Below are 22,857 nucleotides of genomic sequence, written 5' to 3' on the forward strand. Positions count from 1 at the left end.
CTTAGCAGACTTCTCTGAGCCCCTGCTCCCATCTCCTGTGGATTCCACAGATTTTCCACTTCTAATTTTCCTTCCCCAAATTTTTGCTTTGTACCAGACCTCAACCCATCAGGCAATCCCTGCTAACCAAAGGTCTGCTCCTCCCAGGACAACAAGTAGGCTGAAGGAAGACCCACACTTCTCTTACTGCTCCTGACATCCAAGTCCCTCATCCCCAGCTGTGCAGCAGGAAACCTGCCCCAGTCTCCCTTTGCTCTCTGACCCCTTTCTCAACATACCACAAAGATCTTCCCCTCCCCCAACTCATCTCAGCATCCTAGCCTCCAACAATAGCAGGTATCCCCTGTGAACACAGCAGCTGAGCAGGTCAGGAAAGCAGGCAACACACAACATTACATGTTTCAAAAATTCAGAGAGGAAACAGAAATCAAGGAACAAAACACCCACCCAATAAAGAAAAATGAGGAAATCAACACCTAGATGCATAATCATCCCAAACACGGTTGCATAGATAACAGCATAAAAGCATAATCAATAACCGTCAGGGTAATGTGTTCCCACTAGAGCCTAGCTATCCTGTCACAGCAAGCCCTCAATATTCCAACATAGCTGAAGCACAAGAAAAAGACCTTCAAACAAACAATATAAAGGCGATAGAGATTCTCAGAGAGGAAATAGACAAATTCCTTAATAAAATACAGAAAAACAAACAAAAATTTGAAGGAAATCAATAAAGAAAATGTAAGCAAACATTTGAAGGAAAGAAATAAGGCTACTTAAGGTCTAAAATTGGAAATAAAATCAATAAACAAAACACAACTAGAGGAATTCTAGAAATGAAAACTTTAGGAATTTGAATGGGAACTTCAGAAGAAAGCTTCAATATACAAGAGATGGAAGAGAAATATAGCAGTCAAAGAAAATCATAACCTAAAAGTCTCCTAATGCTAAACATCCAGGAAATCTGGGATACTGTGAAAAGACTGAATGTAAGAATATTAAGAATAGAATAAGGAGAAGAATTCCAGGTTAAAGGCTCAGAAATTATTTACAACAAAATCATAAAAGAAATTTTTCCTAACCTAATGAATGAGATGCCTATAAGGGTACAAGATACATACAGAACATTTAATAGACTATACCAGAAAAGAACAGCCCTTCTGAATAATAATCACAAGACTAAACATACAGAACAAAGAAAAACTATTAAAAGCTTGCAAGGGAAAAGACCAAGTAGCATATAAAAGCAGACCTAACAGAATTACACCTGACTTCCCAATGGAGACTTTAAAATGCAGAAGTTCTTAGATGTGCTGGAGATGCTAAAAAACCACAGATGCCAGTCTAGACTATTATACCCAGAAAAAAAACATTCAATCACTACAGATGGAGAACACAAGATATTACATGATAAAGTCAAATTTAAATAACACCTATCCATAATTCCAGCCCTACAGTAGGTACAAGAAGGAGGTTAACTACACTGATGAAAACACAGGAAATAATCTCACAGCAGCAAAATCAAAAGAAGGGAATCACTCATGAATACATACACACCACCACCACCACCAACAACAACAACAACAATATAACATGAATCAACAATCATTAGTCATTGGAATCTCTCAATATCAATGGTCTCATTCCCCAATTAAAAAGACATGGACTAACAGAATGGATATTGCATCTAGGAAACACAACTTACCATCACATACACATCAGCTGAGAGGAAGCAGTTGGTAAAAAGATATCCCTAGCAAATTAACCCAAAAAACAAGCTTCTCTAGCCATTTTAACATCTAACAATATAGACTTTAAACCAAAACTATTCAAAAGAGACAGGGAAGGACACTATATATTTACCAAAGGAAAAAATATCCACCAAATTGGCCACCAATTCTTAACACAAATTCTTGTCCCAAACACAAGGGCACCCAAGTTTGTAAAAGAAACACTACTACAACTTAAATCACATATTGACTCTCACACATTGATGGTGGGAGACTGCAATACCCCATTCTCACCAATGGACAGATCTTCCAGACAAAAATTAAACAGAGAAACATTGTATCTAAGAATGATGGGGCATGTCCTTCTATATATATGTTTCTCTTATTTGTCAATGAATAAAACACTGTTTAGCCAATAGTCAGTAGAGGCAGGAAGATAGGCTGGGCTAGGAAATGAGGAAAATTCTGGGAAAGGTAGGCAGAGAGGAGCCATGAGGATGCCATGGAGAGCCCAGGAAGACAGGACACGCCAGGCATTCTCTGGTAAGATAAGGCCATGTCAAAATACATAGATTAGCAGTTATGGGTTAATAACTAAGACAGAGCTAGCCAATAAGAAGTCCTAGCCACTGGCCAACAGTTTTATAATTAATATAGCATCAGTGTGTTTATTTGGGACTGAAGGGCATTGTGACCTGGCAGGACAAGAAAATGCCAGCAACATAAGAGATGTTATAAACCAAATGAACCTAAAAAATATTTGTAGAACATTTCACCCCAAAACAAAAGAATAAACCTTCTTCTTGTGACCTCATACTTAGACACAAAACAATTCTCAACAGATAAAAGACAATTGAAATAACTCACCACATCATATCAGGCCACTACAGATTAAAACTGAATATCAATAACAATAGAAGCAAAAGAAAGCTTACAAACTCATGGATGCTGAACAACTCCTTACTGAATGAAAAAAGGGTCAAGAAAGAAATTAAGATTTTTCTAGAAATTACTGGAAATGAATACACAGCATAGTCAAACTTGTAAGACACAATGAAATTAGTGTAAAGAGGAAAATTCATAGCATTAAAGTCCTTACATAAAAAAAAAAATTGGAGAAAGTTCATACTAGAAACTCGACAGCACACCTAAAAGTTCTGGGACAAACAAACAAAAAGTAATCACAACCAATGAGAGTGAATGAAATAACAAAACTTGGGGTGAAAATCAATGAAATAGAGACAAAGAAAACATTACAAAGAATCAAATAAATAGAGTTGAATCTTAGAGAAAAACAGCATAGACAAATCTTTACCCAAACTAACTAAAAGGCAGAGAGAGAATATCCAAATTAACAAATTTAGAAATGAAGGGGGGGACATAACAACAGATACAGAGGAAATACAGAAAATGGGACCAGGAAGCAAGTAGATACCACTGTTCTAATGTCTGGTAAAACAGACTCCAAAACAAACTAATCAAAAGAGAAAAAATAATATCACTTAATTCTGACCAAGGGAATGATCCACCACAAAGACATTATAATACTCAACATAGATACAACAAGTTGAAGTACAACAATTTCATAAAGCAACCACTAGTGGGCATTAAGCAAGAAAAATTAACCCTAATCTTCAATGCAGTAATAGTAAGTGGCCTCAGGACCCCAGTTTCACCAATGAACTCATCATCCGGATAGTTAAAAGAACAAAGAAACACTGGAGCTTAAGAGCATCATGGAGCAAATTAACTGAAGAGGCGTCCTCAGAATACTCTTCTTAGCAAGCCATGGGAAATTTCTCTAAAATAAAGCTTGAAGTCAATACCAAAAGGAACCTCAGAAAATGCACAAAGGCGTGGAGATTAAGCAATAGACTACCAAATGACGTCATCACTGATGGACATCAAGAAGGAAATAAGTAATTACTGATATTAAATGCAAATGAAGACAACATACCAGAAACTCTGAGATACATTGAAACCAGCACCAAGAGAGAAATGTATAGCTCCATGTCCACACATTAAAAGAATGTTCTGGCATAAGCAAACAGACCTATTCACTGTTCAAAAATCAAATACACATTTAAAAAAGGAGAGATTTAGGGTATAAGTATACAGAAACAACTTGCTAAAGTAGCTTACACTTTAAATTTTGATACTGTTCCTCCTCTCAATTTCCCTCACTAACTCCTACAGAAAAAGCATCACCAGAAACAAAAAGCTTTACCCAAACCCTTTGTTTTATATAAACTGCCTCAAAAATCCAACCAATGGCTGGGTCCTTGTGGTTTTAATGAGAATGACCCCTACAGGTTCGTATGTTTGTTACCCCATTGGTGGAACTGTTCTGTAAGAATTAAGAGGTGTACCTTGTTGGGGTAGGTGAGTCACTGGGCATAGGCTTTCAAATTCCACACCATTCCCAGTTAGCTCTTCCCTCTTCCCTGTCTCCTCTCCCCTCTCAACTCCATCCCCCTTCCTCCCTCTTCCCTGCCTCCTCTCCTCTCTCTCTTGGTTTTTGTCTTTCTCTGTCTCTATCTCTCTGCGTGCACACAGAGTTGGAGGTAACCTGAATCTGAGTTTCTGAGCCATGTTCACTGACACGGGGCCCCAGAATAAAGTAACTTTTAGAGCTTTGCGTTTTTACAGTGCACCTATGGATTCCCACCATTCTGAGTCCTATTTTCCGCATAGAGCGGAGAAGGCTGATAAATGTGAGTTCTTTCAACTCCAGATTTTTCAAACCTTTCAGCTTCTGAGTCTGGAATTTCTTTGATTAATTCTACTTGATTTTAAAAATCCAAATGGGTTAGGATTTGCAGTCATGATGTTCATAAATATGGCTACGCTAAAAAATATGACAAATGAAAAGTCAAATGTTATATGCTTGGGAACTTGAGGGCTGGAAGTTTTAAGGAAATAAATACCAACTTTAAAAAGTTAATTAGTCCTACTTTTCTATTCTCGTTTTGTGTAGTGTTCCCCTGGCATTCATCAATTTAATTTGAAGTGAACGGCTTTTATTTGTTCTTATCTAGAACAGTCTCAGTGACTTCATCCTTCCCATGTAATGTTTTTTTTTAATCCATGGGGATGGGTCTTACTCACCCACATATTTATAAATTAAGATCTGTCTCGTTTTTCTCATGCAAAATTATTTACTCCTCAAGAGTGCTGGCGTTGAGTTGGGTTCTCTTATAGTGGCCAGAAATAATCTTGGGCTAAATATAGAATTCTAAGACTGGGTTTAGTTCATTTTCACAAGAACTGCAGCATGTTAGGCATCCTTATGACAGAATGTCAGAAAGGGGCTGATGCTGGGCCTGTGGTGCTTGGCAGGATTCTCTTGGCATATTGCACAAAGAAACTCCAAATTACAACACTCTTGAGAGCCATCCAGAATGTGACTTTTTACTATGGAAGATGAGCTCTTAAAGTTTGGCTCTTCAGGCCTTGATTTTGAGGTAAAGGAAAGCTCTCAAACTCCTCCTTTTTATCTGTGACACAGAATGCCATCACACAGATGTATCACCATGACAAAAAAAAACCCACAGGGTAATGTTTATCTATAAGGCAAAAGCAGACAAACTGCAGTAAAAACCAGCTTGCTGCCAATTCTTTATGGTTAATTAGATGAGAAGTGTTTTTAATTTTTAATTGGTAAATACAAAACCAAAGGAATAGGATTTTGTAGCACATTAAAATAAATTCATGTTTCAGTGGTTAGAGGCAGAGTTTTTCTAGAACACACTCTTGCTGGCTCACTTTCCACTGTCTCCGTTTACTGTAAGTGCAGAGTTGGTTACTCGTGACAGAGGCGGCACAGCCCACAAAGCCTTGCCTCCTCACTATCTGGCTTTTTGCTGAGCCCTGGTCTAAAAGCATTGCATCCCCCCACCCCGTGTCATTCCATGACTACTAATTAAAGTCACTGCTTCTAACGACAGATGTAGGACATGAAGTAACTTCTCCGTGATGACCAGTGGTCTTTGGAACCTTTATTTTGAATCTTTCACATGAAGCCTTGTTTCTTTCCCCATTTGCCCATACATGCATGCAACTTAACTATGTTCAGTGAATTAAAATAGCAATGAAGAAAAAAAGAAAACTGTGTTTTAGGGGTTCACTGCATATATTTTTAAGAAAATCTACTATCTAAGGGGTCCACCCCTAGTGAATCCCTTCATTTATTCTATTTATGTTTAATAATGTTATTCTTTATAAAATTTAGAATATAATGGGTAATTTGTAAGAGAATAAGATGGCCATGAAATTGTACTGTTTGTTTTTCCTACCATCAGAAACATTGGAATTAAATAATTCATATTTTGCTCTCAGTGAAGAATGTTAATGAATGTAACATATTATGGTATTAAGGCAGACATAGAAGTTGACATTAAAAAGAGTGGACAGGAGAATCAATGAAGTAATTAATTAGTGAATATTTGCTTTAAATGCTTCTTAATGCATCATCTAATATGATGTCATTCTCCAGGCTTGACCCCATCCAAATTCCCACAGTCTTTAAGATAATGTCTTCAAAGTAATAATCATTTCCTACTTGAAAATTCAGATTTGTTCTAACTTACTTTCTGTTGCTGTGATAAATACCACGACCAAAGCAACTTGTGGAGGAAGGGGTTTATTTCATCTTCTAGGCTATAGTCCATCATGGAGAGAAGCCAAGTTAGGAACTCAGGATAGGAGCTTGAAGCAGAAACCATGGAGGAATGCTGCTTGCTGGCTTGGTTTTTGTGGCCTGGAATCAGCCAGTTTTCTCGTACAACTCAGAAGCACTTACTCTAGAGTGGCAACACCTATCCTGGGATGAACCCTCCCATAGCAATAAAAAAAAATTCAAGAAAAAACTCTATAGATATGCCAAGAGGCCAATAGGGTTTAGGCAGTTCTTCAGTTGAGATTCCCGGGTGAATCTGCATCTTGTCAAGTTGTAGACGAACTATGACAACATCCCATAACACCTCCGTGGTGTGGAATCATCACATGAATGCTGACCTGACCACATGCTACATCCTCTTTACACCATGATTATGGTTTAGGATTCCTTCACTCCTCTTGCCCAGCAGCTGACCTCAGAAACCAACGGATTGCCGCTCTTCTAAATTCAACTCCTGGGGGGTTAGCGAGACAAGTAGAGAACTACAGTTCTCTCTCTGTGCTTACACCTCTAACTTGTTCTTAGAAAATGCTCGCAAGGGCATGGGATGCAGCTCAGTTCCTGGTGTTGCACCCCACAAACTTGGCAGGGCTCTACATACCTATATAATCTCAGTATGTGAGGTGCAAAAGTTCGTGGTCATCCTCAGCTGCATAGTGAGTTTGAAGCCAGCACAGATCACATGAGACTGCATCCAAGAAAAGGGAAGGAAAAGAAAGGAAAAGAGAAGGGAAGGAAAGGGAAGGGAAGGGAAGGGAAGGGAAGGAAAGGAAAGGGAAAGGGAAAGGGAAAGGGAAAGGGAAAGGGAAAGGGAAAGGGAAAGGGAAAGGCAAGGAAGGCTCATAAAATCCTAACCACAAAATAAATCATCGTCACACATACAAGATTCACCTAGGGACAACTTCTAACACATTATCTGAAAGAAGCTGAAGGCCTGAGGACCAGGCCCAGGACACAGCCAGGGCCATTGGGATGGGCCTGTACGGGCCTAAGGCAATCTATACAAGCTGGGCAGGCTCCTGGCAGACCCTACATCTGTGCTTGTCCTTGAGAGACACTTCTGCTCCTGGCTGTCACCCCATGCTACATGCAGTGAGTTACTGTAAGGTGTTAAAGTTGTGGGTCTCATCCTCAGAGATACAGGAATCCTTGATGACTGTTATGCCTATTTTAAATTTTACTCTCTGTAACGTGTAGTCTTCCCACCAGCTGCCTGGGTCCTGCTGCTGTCTCAGCCCCCAAATAACACACGAGACACTGTATTAATTATGAAGCTGTTGGCCATTTGCTTGGTTAAACTTATCTTGCTAGCTCCGACTTAACCCATAACTGCTAATCTAAATATTTCCACGTGGTCGTCTCTTACCGGAGAAAAGGTTCGGACCTCTTACTTCTCCTGCAGCCTACATTGTGACTGGCTGTGCCTCTGGTTCCCAGAATCCTCCTCAACTCCTAGTCCCAGCTATCTTGCTTCCCTATTGGCCAACAATGCTTTATTCATTAACCAAAGAGAGACATTTACACAGAAGGACTTCCCCAACATCTCCGCTTTTCTGTCTAAATAAAAAGAAACACAGTACAATATATAACAAGGCAGTTACTAAGAAAGAACTATAATTACAACATTTGGTCCACTACCATTTAGTAAGGTTTAAAGAAAATATCATCTATCCTATCTGTGTGAGTCTAAAGTCTTATATGTAACTTGTCTTTTATCATAACTAAGGAAAACTATAGCTATAACTAGCTGTCTTCAACTCCATCAAAGACCATAGAAGGGTAATATATAAACACTAGAATTGACAGAGACATCTCGATACCTGGACAGTCACCCGAAGTTCCTCTGTAACGTTGGGCCATCCATCTTCAGTCCATAGGCCATAATATGTCTAGAAGACTTCTCAGCAAATCAGGAAATTTCAAACTGTACATCTGCATTGTCAGTCTGTCAGTCATTTTTCTGTGTCCTGCAGAATGTCTGGCAGACTCTTCCATGAAGCAGGAACTCTGAAGAACTGTTCAAATTCAGCAGTCACTTTCCTGTGGGTCCTGAATGTCCAGTTTATACAGCAACAGTCAAATAGTCTAGGCAAGAGCAGTTTCTTGCCCAAATGGCTAATGTTGCCATGTTGAAAGCAAACTCCATAATGAGTTTCTTCTTCGATGCCCATCTTCCTCTCAGACATAATTGGTGCTACCAGGAGCAGACATATCTTTCATGGTCAAGAAAAAACCTAAACCATTTTAAATGCCATTTTCTGAAGGTCTTTGAAAGGTTTGAAGACTATCTATCTCAAATATATCTCTATATATCTAGAAAAACTAACTAACCTAATTATAAGTTTTGACTATTATAGCTAATTATCTATAATCTGTGTTTAAGTATAAATTACACATTTAAAGGAGCTGTATAAACAAAATATCTAAACAAGAGGAAAAAACACATATATATGTATATATATCACAAAATTGATCTTAAATTTGTATCAATAAATGAAAATCCATTCCAAGACAAAATATTCATTTCCATATCATATTCCCTTTTTTCCCTTTACAAAGAGATTGACTATGATCATTGCCATTTATAAGCAACCCCATTTAAATGCAAACAAAATTTTATAAGCAATATTTGGGAATTTAGGCATTGTTCATTCCAAACTGCTTCCTGCCGGTTGGGGGCACTGTCCATACCATGGAGATCATAACAAAACTCAGAAACCTGGGCAAGTCCTTGTTTTTGTAGTCTGTACAGCTGTATCTTCCCAGCTGTTTCAGAAGCTGGACTGCCTGGGACACTGCTTCAGGATGCCTTGCTTCATCAAACCACAGAAGACTGGAAGGAATCCACAGCTTTCTATTTTCTGTGGAAATACAAATAAAATCTCTTTTCCAAAGTAACATATCCTTATACTTAAATTTTGAAGTCAAGCATTTTTAAAATATACATGTTGGATTAATTTAGCAGCATTTATAATCAAATATATTTCAGCAGTTGTTCCTTCCTTATCAATTGAACAACTGAAAAACACAATAGCATACAGTATCCAGACTCTCTGTGCATTTTCCATCTTTATGTGGCTTATATTACTCTATATCTTTTACTTTTATTTATTTATTTATTTATTTCTCTGAGACAGGGTTTCTCTGTGGAAATCCTCCTGCCTCTGCGTCTGGAGTGCTGGGATTAAAGGCGTGTGCCACCACATCCAGTTACTCTCTTTGTGTATGTTTTTTTTAACACACTATAAATCTTTTAGAAGTTTCAGTTCATCTGAATCTGACTTTACTGTAAATCTTGATGTTTTTGTGGTCACATGTCTATTATCTGAGTTTGCCGCCAGCACTGGGAGCTGCCGGCTTGGAGATATGGTCACACTGCCAGCTGCTTGTGCACACCGTTCAATTGTTGGCAGGGCCTCTTAAAAGAGCCTTGCTAGGTTTGTTTGTTTGTTTGTTTGTTTGTTTGTTTTATTGCTGCTTATACCGAGTCAGGAAGACGCCCTTAAGGGAGCCACGTGAGTCTGCTTGTCTTTAGCAAAACAGAGCCCACCTGAGAAAAATGCTGCTACTAAGAAGCCTTGCTTTTCTCTGTTCTTTTGTTTCTGATCCCTTTTACACTTTGTCATTCTACATGGAAAATCATATCTCACTCTGACACTATATGTAACATGTAGTCTTCCCGCCAGTTCCTTGGGTCCTGCTGCTGTCTCAGCCCCCAAATAACACACGAGACACTATATTAATTATGAAGCTGTTGGTCATTTGTTTGGTTTCTCATCAGCTAGCTCTGACTTAATTATTAACCCATAACTGCCAATCACGTGGTCTTCTCTTACCGGAGAAAGAAAGGGTCGGGACTTCTTACTTCTCCTGCATCCTACATTGTGACTGACTGTGCCTCTGTTTCCCAGAATCCTCCTCGACTCCTAGTCCCACCTATCCTGCTTCCCAATTGGCCAACAGTGCTTTATTCATTAACCAAAAAGAGATTGTGTTTTACTCTGTCTTCTGGAGCTATGATGGCCTTTTAGTCTTCTGTGTGTCAGTTTACTGCTGAGCTGTGGTCAGGGTGCTGCCGGCCCTCTGTCCTGGCCATGTTCATCATGATCTCAGCTTCTACTTGTGTCCCTCATTAGTTTAACAGCTTCCAAAACGTGGAAACAGAAGGAGCAAAGCACGAAGTCTGTGAAAGTATTGGAGATATACAGACAGAACAACACAAATCCCCCAATTTCCCAGGTAATGATTATAACACAACTACAGACAATAGTTATAACACAACTATAGACAATAGTTATAACACAACCACAGGGAATAGTTATAACACAACCACAGGGAATAGTTATAACACAACCACAGGGAATATTTATAACACAACTACAGACAATAGTTATAACACAAAACCACAGCTTTAATTTGGACTGTGTTAGTAACAGGAAATTCTAATGTGGATAGGTATGTATTCATTTGTAACTGGGCTAAAGAATTGTCACAGAAGAATTTTTAATATTGGGAATGCTTTTAAGGATAAGAACATAAATATAAGTCACAACAGGGATGGCCTAGATGTTTACTGATTGCAAAGTGTAAGGGACTGTTTGTGGACGTTCACAAAACTGGAGCCTACGTCTGTTGGAAATGTCTGTGCCCTTACGCATTTAACTCTGCTGTCCCTCGTAGATAATGTGACGAAATCCACTCTGGCACTAGAGTGTACCAGCCACCGTTAGTAACTCAACACTGAAATGCTTTAATGATAAATAATGCCCGGTTTTCTCTCTAACAGTGATTTGCACGTTTCTCTTGCTCCGCCCATCTCTTCCACTCAGCATGTCTGTATCAAGTATCTTACTTAAGGAAGTGTGCTTGTAGGCTAAGTACCTCAAGTGTTAAGGAGGAACACTAAGTGACATTGATACTGGAGCCTAACAGCAGTCTCAGTACAAAGTCACTGTTTTAAAATACATGTAGGGATCGAACATTCATGTCTGTATCGCTGTATAAAATCCCACCCCAATAAACTCAAAGGTGTTTGCCATTGCAGAAATCTGAGCATCTCAAGCACAGTCAACATCAGTTAAAGAGAAGTAATGTTCACCAGGCCAGCAAGCACTGCTCTACCAGAGGCATGCATATATCCTTTAAGTTGTTTGGGGTCAGAGACATGTGAGAGTACATGTTTAAAGAAATATTCAATAAACTTAAATATCTATTACATCTACATTCTATAAGGAATTTCACCCAAAACACAATGAATCAACAATATAATTGAGATCCAGAGTGGTAGCTTTGATTATATTTTGACTATTATGTAATAATGCAATGAATGTAGTATTGCTTCCCAACACAGTGCTATAGACACACACACACCACACACATACACACACACATACACACACACACATACACACACATACACATACACACATATATACACATACACACACATGCCCATATACACACAAACATACACAAACACCACATGGGTGCGATATTTCTTTTCTTTATCTCACTTTAGCTTTAAAAGAGAATTCTTTTATTTCATGTGTATAAGTGTTTTTGCCACCATATGTATCTGTGTACCATGTGCATGGTACATGGTGTGCATGGCGATCAGGAGAGGATGAGCCCCTGAACTGGAGTTATGAATGGTTATGAGCTGCATCGTAGGTGCTAGAAACAGAGCCTGGGTTCTCTGGAAGAGGAATACGTTCTTCACTACTGAACCATTGACTCTGACCCTTCCTTTATCTTCAAATGGTATCATTATATTTTCATTAATGGACTCCCTGGAGAAAATACCATAGAACACTTTTTAATGCAAAGCTATTAAGCTTAGAACCTGGCATCTCAGTATTTATTTTTGTGGTGTGACACATTTTTCTCCCCTGGAGAAACATATCACACACACGCGCGCGCGCGCGCGCACACACACACACACACACCTCTACATCTACCCAGCCTAGGATAGACCAAATTAACAGCTGTACTATGAATCAAAACAGCTGCATCATCAAAAAGCCCACTCAACCAGGTGGTGGTGGTGGCGCACGCCTTTAATCCCAGCACTTGGGAGGCAGAGGCAGGCGGATATCTGTGAATAGGAGGCAAACCTTGTCTACAGAGTGAGTTCCAGGACAGCCAGGACCATTTCACAGAGAAATCCTGCCTTTAAAAAAAAAAACCCACCCCAATAAACTCATGCAAACTGTATCTCTGCAGCTCTCTGTACGGTACCCAGACAGCTTGAGGTGTGCGAAGTTTCTCTGGGTTTGACTGGCTAGAGCACCCTCCTTTAACAGCTGCTTATTATTTTTATAAAGCTGGAGAGACATCTTTGATAATCCTTGGAATTCGTCACAAGTCCGCCGACAGACTTTGTCTCTTGCTTAACTCCAGATCTAGTCAATTTGACAATCAAGATTAATTATTATACCATGCTTAGAATCATGTTGATATTCAGCAAACTTCTACTAGTTGGCCATTTATATAGTACCTGCAAGAAAATCCATGTGTTACATATATAATAGCTAAACTGTGGTGTTTATATCAACAAGTTACCCTCCTAGTATCCATTTCTAAACTCTGGACCACTACTGCTATTGGGTCAATATGCATTACTTCTGACTTGGTTCTCCCTCCAAGTCTGTATCTGCACATTGTTCTCATTCTTCTGCTCCAGCTACAGAACATGGTCAAGAAATCTAAGCTTTTCACAAGCCTGAGTTCTGAACATCATTTTATGAGGGACTCTTTGATGGGAGGAAAGGGCCAGATGGAGGTGGGGAGGGTTGTAGGAGTAATAAGAAGGTGTATGTGTGCTCAAAAAGTATTAAAAATATTTAAAATGTCACAATAAAACCTTTTATTTTGTATGCCAACCTAAAAGAAATATCTGAAGAAAAAACACAAAAAGAAAAAAAATTTCCTGTCTAATCTATTGGTTCATGATCTTGAAGCTAGCTTACCAGAGTTTCCTACTGGGTCATTTTTCTATTTCTTATCCTGATATACTCATAGGGGAGGCATGCACTGATTTCAAAGTATCTCTGTGTCTTCCACGTGTACATGACGCTGTGAATACACTAACAGGTAAGAGACGTCTGCTGGCAGTTCTGCTGTTAGCATAGCACAAGCTGGAGTCGTCTGGACAGAGGGAACCTCAGCTGAGGCCTTGACTCCATCCGATGGGCCTGTGGGCATTGTCTGCTGGGCGTCTTGTTCATTAGTGATCGATGTGGATTGTCCCAGCTCACTGAGGGTGGTGCTGCCCCAGAGCTGAGCTTTCAATTTTTAAAGCAATGTGTTTCGACAACCCTTTTTCTAAGGTATTTAGCCCCCAAATGGGCACAAATTGAATGTTCCCTTCATCAGAATATGTCTGATAATTAATCACACTTATAAAGTGTCACATACATAGCATCTAAATATAAACGTAATTTTTGACATGATTAAATAGGAAAAATTGAACTAAAACAGATATAAAATACACTTTGACCTCCTAATAGGTCTAATATAATAGATTATGTAAAAGACTGTTAGGGATATTTGAAACATCTAGAAATAAAATGTCCCTGAGTAGTATCCTGGAGAAATAGAACTATAACACACTGCAGTCACCTCTCTGTGGTTTGCTGGTGTTGAGCTCTGGAAGGCCAGAGCTTGGTTAGAAATGAACACAGAGCTATGATGCTAATCTAGGAGTTTTGGGAAAATGACAAACTGTGACTGCCAAGAACATACTAGGTACCATGTTTCCAATGCAAGTGTCCACACTTGAACATCAAACATGAACTCTTTGCTTCCTTTTTTTAAATTCTTCTCTCATACATTATACCCCAATTTATACAATTGGGGGTGGAGTCGGCAACAACTGTAGGGCAAAGGTATCCAGAGGTTTATCGGGTCAGGACTATATTTAACACCTCTACTTAAAGCACACAGCAGAAGTGTGTATTTTTTCCCTCGATGTATGATTATTTATTTGTTACCCTTAAAGACTTATTTTTTGACTGGACATAGACTTAGCGCTTCTCATAGAGCATACGAAGCTTGCGTTCATCCTCCACTTGGATGAGTTTCTGGCAGCCGGTGGCTGGCAGGGAAGGAGATATTCATCTTTATCTTCACACAGCCAGCGGCCTCGGAGGCGCCACGAAAAAGAGCAGAAGAGCGTATCTTGTTCACACACACACACACACTTGCACATACACACACACACTTGCACACACAGGGAACTCAAACGTCTGTTTCATCTTCACGTATCCCGTGTTGTACATCTCAAACATCTTCGTGTTGTACACGTAACCAATAAAGAAGAGGACGGGTGCCTCCCCCAGGACGTCAGACACCTCAGTTCAAGGCTAGCTCAACCCACAAGCAGAAGGAAGAGGGGAGCCACCGACCCAGGACAGCTCATGGTAATCAAAGCACAGTCGGATGCTTCTGTTGTCATCATCATCGCTAGCGTGTATTCTTTGTAGGACGGACGGGTTTCATAACATTTCGAGCATATCGTGTGCTGTGTGTGCGTATTTGCCACCACCGCTGCTCGCTGCTGCTGCGCCCGCCCCTCCCACGCTGCGCTTGTGCCTTTAGCTTCTCCTGCGCCTGCCCTCACACACCCACTCAGGCTTAATCTCTTTCCTCCTCCAGTCAATACTTCCACTTTCAAGTCTAAATCCCCCTGCACGTGCGCGTGTGTGCGCGCGCGCGCGCGCGCGTGTGTGTGTGTGTGTGTGTGTGTGTGTGTGTGTGTGTGTGTCCAAGCCCCACTAAGAGGTAGAAGAGGTCACAAAAAGAAAGAACCTGACTTAAGATTAGGTGTATACCCAAAAGATGCACATTCGTACAGCGAGGACATCTGTCTGTTCCACTATGTTCATAGCAGCATTATTTGTAATAGCCAGGACCTGGAAGCAACCTAGATGTCCCTCAACTGAAGAGTGGATAGAGAAAATGTGGTACATTTACACAATGGAGTGTTACTCAGCAGGAAAAAAAAAAAACAATGGAATCCTGAAATTCCCAGGTAAATGGATGGCACTAGAAGAAACCATCCTGAGAGGGGTAACCCAGTCACAAAAAGACAAGCATGGTATGTATTCTCTTATATATGGATTTCAGACATAGATCTGGGGAGTGCCAGCCTCCAATCCCACTGCCAGAGAGTCTGGGAAACAGAACCTTCATCCAATGACAGACGGAAGCAGAGGCAGACACCCACAGCTAAACACTGAACTGAACTCAAGGAACCCAGTGACAGAGAGGGAGGAGTGATGAGCAAAGGGGTCAAGACTGGGCTGGTTTAACCCCCAGAAACAGCTGACCTGAACAAGGGGAAGCTCTTGAACCCCAGACTGATGCCTGGGAATCCAGCATGGGGCTGATCCAGACTCCCTGAATATGGTGTCAGTGAGGAGGCCTAGGCAATCTATTGGGCCTTGGGTAGCAGATCAGTATTTATTCCGGGTATACAAATGGACTTTGGGTGCCCATGCCACAATGAGAGATGCACTCTCACCCTGGACTCTTGCGGGAGGGCCTAGGTCCAGGTCCTGCCCTGGATGAAATGACAGACTATGGACAGCCCCTAGGAGAGCCTCAACTCCCTGGGGAAATGAGGGGATATTGGGGGGGTTGGTGGGAGGGCGTGGGAAGAGGGGAGGGAAAGGCAGAGGGACCTGGGATTGACGTGTGAAGCAACCTTGTTTCTAATTTAAATTTAAAAATAAAAATAAAAAAAGAAAGAAAGAAAACCTGAATGCAGCCCCTGAACCAGCCCAGGCTTCACAGCGGGCCACCAGCAGGAAAGCCCAGGGATTTACAACCCAGGAGCAAGAGCGCAGGCAAGAGCGCAGGCGAGCCTGGGTTGGCGCCCGCCGCTCGGCTGGTGGTCCCCGGATCGCTGGCCCGCCCAGTCCCCGAAGCAGAGGCTCTGGGCTAAGGCTCCGTACGTAACCCGCCCTTCCCCAAGCGAAGACCCCTGGAGGCTAAGGAGACCCCAAAGAAGGCGGCGCAAGACCGTTGGCCCAGGAGGTGAGCTGCAGACTATCCTGCTCCGGAAGTGAAGGGACCCAGGGAGTCTAGCCAATGCCGTGGCTGGGGTCCAGGGAGAGAAGGATGGGTGGGTCCAGGGGTCCAGGGAAAGGAAAGTACTGGAGGGGAGCGGGGACAGAAACAGCTACCAAGGTAAACTCTCACTTCAGTGACCGAGGCCAGGCCAAACACACGGGGGAGATTGTCTGTGGCCCGAGACCCTTTCGTAGACACTGATGATACGTTTGTGCAAAGCAAGCAATTTGAGGAGAAACTCCTGGACCGTCGGAAAGAATGGGCGATTGGTTAATAGTTGTGTTTAAGTGACTTTAAAGAGAACTAACATATCCTGTTGAGGGAGGAGTACGAGCCTTACAAAAGTCTGCAACAGCCGCAGCAGCCACAGCCGGATAAAGGAGGGCTTTGTAAGTTTGGAGTCTCTGATAAGAGCATTACAATTACAGAAGCGCCTCCCGGTCTCTGAAACATCAGTTCCCCAGCTGTAAGCCAGAAAAGACTAGTCAGTTGGCTCCCTGGGGAGGCAAAAGAACTTTCCTCCCGGCTCGGGGGAAGACTTGCCGAGGAACACTCTCTGTCTCTGCTAATGCTGCAAGAGGACTCAAAGCCAAGACAAAAGGGCCCAGGTATTGCCAACTGTTCTGTTACATAGAGTTTGACGCTTAAGTGTACGGGATTCCAGGTGCTATTTACCGCTCCATTCTCTTGTAATTAACTTTCAGGGTGCACATAGTTGTAGCTTCTGTTTCCCAGGCGACCAGGAGAATTGCCTTCACTCTGTTCCTTCTTTGTTCGTCTGATGATTAGCGAGAGCTCACCTGGTATTTGTGATCATGCAAAGAGTACTCAAAACATTCTATGATTTGGCAGTGACAGTGTAGGCATATAAGTAATCTTTGGTAAGTCTTGATTCGGGTTAAAGTCGTTCGTAACAATCAATCCCACGTTGGGATCGCTGGGCTTGCCCCACGTGTGGGTTAAAAAAATCTCATCTTCTAACAAGCTGAGCACAGTTCTTCCGTGGTCCTGTTCCGCATCCCTGAGTCAGCGAGGAGAAGCGTGTTTCCAAGCAGAGAAAGAGCAGACAGAATTACGCCTCCTGCGAGGTCAGTGTGGCTGCTATAGCTCTGGGCTGAGACTCAACCCTCCGTGCTGGTCAGTTTACTGTCCTCCTGGTCAGTAGTTGGCATTGAAATGTCCAATGTGTCCTTTTTGCAAGGACTTGAAGACAAGTTAGAAAGAGATTTAATCTCTTTTGCAGTGGGTTATTACAGCTGTAAAAGTGCTTTTGGAAGACTAAATCAAATGAATAAAACATGTTATACATTAAATGATACAAGGTTACAAAAATTGATTATATATACAAGTACATATACAAGTACATGCATACATACACAAATGCATATGTGGGATATATATATGTACGCTTGCAAAATGTTGGTTATATCTGAATGGTGAGATGAGAGGAATGATTTTTTTTATCGATTTACTGTTGCTGAATTTTCTAAATTGCACATGTACTATTTTTATAAACAATGTTTTGATAGTTTAAAGGCTCTTGTGCAAACAACAAATTAAATCTAGGAACTTTAATTGTTCCGATATCATTGTTGAGATCTCCAACAATGCTTTCAGGACATGAAAAGCTATGAAGACATTTTCCCACTAGTCAGCCATTCAATGACACAATCCAGTGGGAGGCTCGCACACATTGGTTCTATAAAGAGTACATTTTCCAAAGGGCCTACGCCAGGTCACATCCCAGGGGATGAGGATTCCTCTTTCCCGGATCTAACCAGCATTTATTGTCATTTGTTGTCTTGGTGGTATATGAAGTAGATCTCAAAGCAATTTTAATTTGCATTTTCCTGGTGGCTAAGAATCTTAGGGACTTGAATCTTTCAAGTCTTTCTTGGTTCTTTGTATTCCTTTCTTCAGGGCTGTCTTTTTTTTTTTCCAGCTCACTAGCTCATGTAGTTATTGAATGACTGGTGGGGAGGGCAGGTATTAAGTTTTTGTAGTTCTCATGGAAGTTCCTAAAAAAAACAAATCTGAAAATAGAACTACCAGTCCATTCCTGGGTATGTAACACAGAGAAATTGGCATAGCGGTGTCTGTTACTGCCTGATTCACAACAGCCAGGGAGCTGAATCAACGTCAAAACACGAATGGGTAAAGAAAACGCGGCACATATGTACAGTAGAATTCCATGTGTCCATAAGAAGTGAAATCATGACATTTGCAGGAAATGGATGGATCTGGAAATCATTAAGCTTATAAAAATAAGACAGACTCGAAAGGAAAATACCACGTGGCTTCTCTTCTGTGCAGAACCTAGATTCACAATTCTATGTGTATATATATATGTGTCTATAATTTTATCTAATCATATACAATTCTAATTTGTGTGTGCGCGCATGTGTGTGTGCATGTGTGTGTGTGCGCGTGCGTGTGTATGTGTGCGTGTGTGTGTGGTGTGCATGTGTGTATGTGTGCATGTGTGTGCATGTGTGTGGTGCGTGCCTGTGTGGTGCGTGCGTGTGTGTGTGTGTGTGTGTGTGTGTGTGTGTGTGTGTGTGTGTGTAGGAATGTGGGAAATAAAGTACAAACAAACCAGCCAGAATGGGGGTCTTGAGAGAAAGCAATAGGGATAAGGGAAGCCAATAAGAACAAGGCATGATGACACATGTGCCATGAAGAAACACATTAATTTGTATGCTGACTGAACACAGAATGTGACAGGATCCCGCAAGACCTGCACAGGTTCAAACCAGGGCAAAATCCCAACACAGAGAAAGGGAAGCAGACACAAGGTTCCATCCCTAACCAAGAAGCCATTTGCAGTAGATACCTCCTGGGAAAGGAAAGTCAATCACTCTCCTCCAGTGGAGTGACACGGAGTATGTCACCTTGCCCAGTAGCAGTTGGCCAACACAAAACTAACCCCATGGATATTTTGTGTGTGTGTATGTTTTCATTTATTTTTCTGTTTTTTGTTTGTTTTGATTTTCATTTGTTTATTTGTTTTGAGATCCAGCAAGAAGACGAAGTTGGGCAGATAGGAAGGTGGGAAGGATCTGGGAGAAGTTGGGGGAAGAGGGAAAAAAAGTAATGACCAAAATATATCACATGAAAAATACTTAAATTAGAAAAAAAATAGATTTAAGGTCCATTTGCCACAACAGGTGAGAATTAAGTTAACCACTCATGACCCTTGAAGAAAATATCCCCCGTTATTCCAGGCGTTGCTGAGTGTGTTCCTGGGACTTTGCTTGAACTGGATGTATGACTCTGGTGTGATGTCTTTTCAGGATGAAGATGGGAGACAGCTACTTACTGACCTCCCTCACTGTAGTCTGCCTGGTGGCCATCCCCGGGAGCAGGGCCTGTCCTCGCCGTTGTGCCTGCTATGTCCCTGCAGAGGTGCACTGTACATTTCGGTACCTGACCTCCATTCCAGACGGCATCCCAGCCAATGTGGAACGCATAAATTTAGGGTGTGTGAGCCTTGCCTGATCTACTTCCCAGAGAGGGACCACACTGATCGTCATGGTGGCTTGTCCCCAAAACGTCTGTGGTTACGCTTAATGTTTTTATTCTAAAGTGAGCTCCTCATAAGAACCTTACATTTGGGGAGACAATAAGTCTTTTTTTTTTTCCTGATAGTCTTTCACTAGAACCTGAAGACCCTCTTAGCTGTTTGGGATCCTCATCATTATGGGCCAGCTTCATTCTGAATAAATTTTTTTTACTGGAAAATATTGCAGTTTCTGTTAACAATCGCTATGATGATACAGGGCATGACTAAGCAAGAGGAACTATACCCCCATTAAAGAAACAATCCAACATTTCCTTTTGCAAAGTCCCTCGAGGTTTATGAATGCCCATACAGCACCCACGATGCTAGCCATCACCATCAGTGGCTAATTTAAAATGCTTGAGTCATTAAATCGGGAAAATTGTGGTGGTATTTTAAAGGTTTATGAAAAATTGCTTGTACGTATAAATGCACAAGTAACAGGACACACCATCGCCCATGTGACATGAGCGGGCACCTACGCTCCACCCAGACTGTTATTTGCCTCGGGAGGAAGCACTAAAGAGGTGGGACAGATGTAGTCAGTACAGTGCAACAAGGATTATACAGGATTACACAGCACACACAGTGCCTGGACGCAATCACCGGCAGTGAAGACTGACATGATTGTGATCTCCCTATGAGATGCCCTTGGGCTGAGTACTGCATGTACCCATTCACCGGTTGCCCTGCCTAGTTTTGGGTCAACTTGATACAAGCTAGAATCACTGGAGAGGAAGGAGCCTCGATTGAGAAAATCCCACCTCTTTATTTCTTCCTCCCGAGGTAAGATCAGGTCCTAGGCAGGCCTATAGGGTATTTTCTAAATTAGTGATTGACGGTGGAGGCCATTGCCGGTGGTGCCATCCCTGGGCAGGTGGTCCTGGGTTCTATAAGAAAGCGGGCTGAGCAGGCCATGGGGAGCAAGCCAGTGAGCAGAGCCCCTCTGTGACCTCTGCATCAGCTCCTGCCTCCAGGATCCCGCTCCTGTTTGAGTCCCTGCCCTGACTTCCTCCAGTGATAAACAGTGATGTGGAGGTATGAGCCAAATGAACCCTTTCCTCCCCAGTTTTGCTTTTGGTAGTGGTGTTCCGTCACAGCAATGATAAACTAACCCTAAGCTGAGACACCCGGTGTTCCTAACACCTTTGGACTGCGTTCTGTTGTCTATACTTTGTATCTGAGGAAACGGGAACAGAAAATATCTTCCAGTTTTACCCAGAGTCACACAAGCCTTTCGGACCCGAACTCAGTGGCCAGGCAGGCCTCTCAACGACTGATTACCTCAACCTGCAAGCTTGAGGGGACAGTGCCGAAGGGAAAGGCCTGAGCCGTGGCCTCCATGGCCGGAAAAGAGCTAGGCTTAAGGAGGCCGCTCTGATGTGCTTACACATCTGAGGATGGGAAGGGATGTGGAAGGGGGGGGAGACAAAGGGACTTCTCCCCAGTCAAGGTCAGTGTTTCTGAGTATTTGAAAAATCTCTTGGGAACACAGTTGCAAAGGGGGCTTGGGGGGTTTCTGTTTGCTTCTGCTTTGACATTTGAACTTTAACTGGCAGACTCAGCTGATGCCTAAAATGAATTTTTTTTTTTTTTTTTTTACTTTTTCTTCAGGTACAACAGCCTAGCTAGACTGTCAGAAAATGACTTTCACGGGCTGAACAAATTGGAGTTACTCCTCCTGCACAGTAACGGCATCCGCACAGTCACTGACAAGACCTTCTCGGGTTTGCAGTCATTGCAGGTGAGAGGGGGCGAGGGCGGTGGAGGCTTAGGAGTGAGGCAGAGCTGTGAGGTACGCCCCCAAAGCTGCCTATCCCCACGGGACACTCTCAAAGCCGGAGGCACACATCAAGGAAGGATTTCAATTGCAGTGCAATTATATGTGCGCATTAGAGTATTAGTAAAATGCTGGGGGACTGAGGAGGTATCCCAGTGGGTGAAATGCCCACACAAATATGAGACCTAAGTTTGGATCCCCACCAGCCACATTAAAAAAATGTGTAATGGTGGAAAACAACACCCGGCAGTCCCCGTCCTGGAAGCAGTGGTAACAGAGTCACCAGGCAGCAGAGAGTCACCGGGCAGGAGAGAGTCACTGGCCAGCAACTCTATCCAACTAGTGAACTCCATATTCAGTGAGAGAATTTGACTCAAAAACCCATGTGGAAAGAATAAGGAAAACACCCAGCATCTGGTCTCCACACACAGAAGAAACAAGGAAGGAAGGATAAAAGAAAGGAGGGAAGGAAGAGAGGGAAAGGGAAGGGCAGGGAGAGGGAAGGATGGGGGGGGGAAGAGGACTCAGGGGCGAACTTTTCTCACACTCCCCAGCTAACTGAAAGAAGAAACCAACTTTCAAGGATGACTAAACCTTTACAATTTATCCCTAAAATGCCATTTCTAGCTATTTGTCTGGAAGTAGACTAGGGGAGTCTTTAACGTGGCAGCCTTTTATAAACCACTTATGCATTTTTCAGTTGGCTTAATTCGCCTGTTTACCCTCTACCAACTTCAGACTGAAGTTGCAAATACTCCCACACTTGAATGAAACACTGCCAGCGTTATCGCACACCGAGTGAGAAGCTACAGGCTCAAACATGTCTAGCCATCAGAATAAGCAGAGTGCCCCGTGGAGTGCTCTCTCCCCTCCTAACCTGGGCGCCCTGGAGAAGCTCGCTCCCTCTGCATGGCGACTGCTCAGCTCTCCAAGTCAACAAGCCTACTACTGCTCAGGACACGGCATGATAAAGTGTGTATGTCCTATCTCACTCACCATGACAAATGATAGCAATCAAAGCAATAATAGCCACCGT

At 42.1% G+C, this 22,857-nt stretch overlaps 1 protein-coding gene across 2 annotated transcripts in view; it reads left to right on the plus strand.

Annotated features, from left to right (window-relative positions):
• The first annotated feature begins 16,258 nt into the window (after positions 1–16,258).
• Positions 16,259–22,857, plus strand: part of Igsf10 (immunoglobulin superfamily member 10) — a 28,479-nt gene continuing 21,880 nt past the window's right edge. Inside the window, exons 1-3 of one of the 2 annotated variants that reach the window (XM_040754379.1) lie at positions 16,259–16,446; positions 19,776–19,961; positions 21,656–21,785. In XM_040754379.1, the coding sequence (XP_040610313.1) occupies positions 19,777–19,961; positions 21,656–21,785 (315 nt within the window). In that variant the 5' untranslated portion in view covers positions 16,259–16,446; position 19,776. Of the gene's footprint in view, positions 16,447–16,901; positions 17,091–19,775; positions 19,962–21,655; positions 21,786–22,857 lie in introns of those variants that run through there. The other variant, XM_021231711.2, reaches the window with a different exon arrangement.

This window comes from Mesocricetus auratus, unplaced genomic scaffold, assembly GCF_017639785.1.
Source record: "Mesocricetus auratus isolate SY011 unplaced genomic scaffold, BCM_Maur_2.0 Super-Scaffold_100011, whole genome shotgun sequence".
In the NCBI taxonomy this organism is placed as follows: domain Eukaryota; kingdom Metazoa; phylum Chordata; class Mammalia; order Rodentia; family Cricetidae; genus Mesocricetus; species Mesocricetus auratus.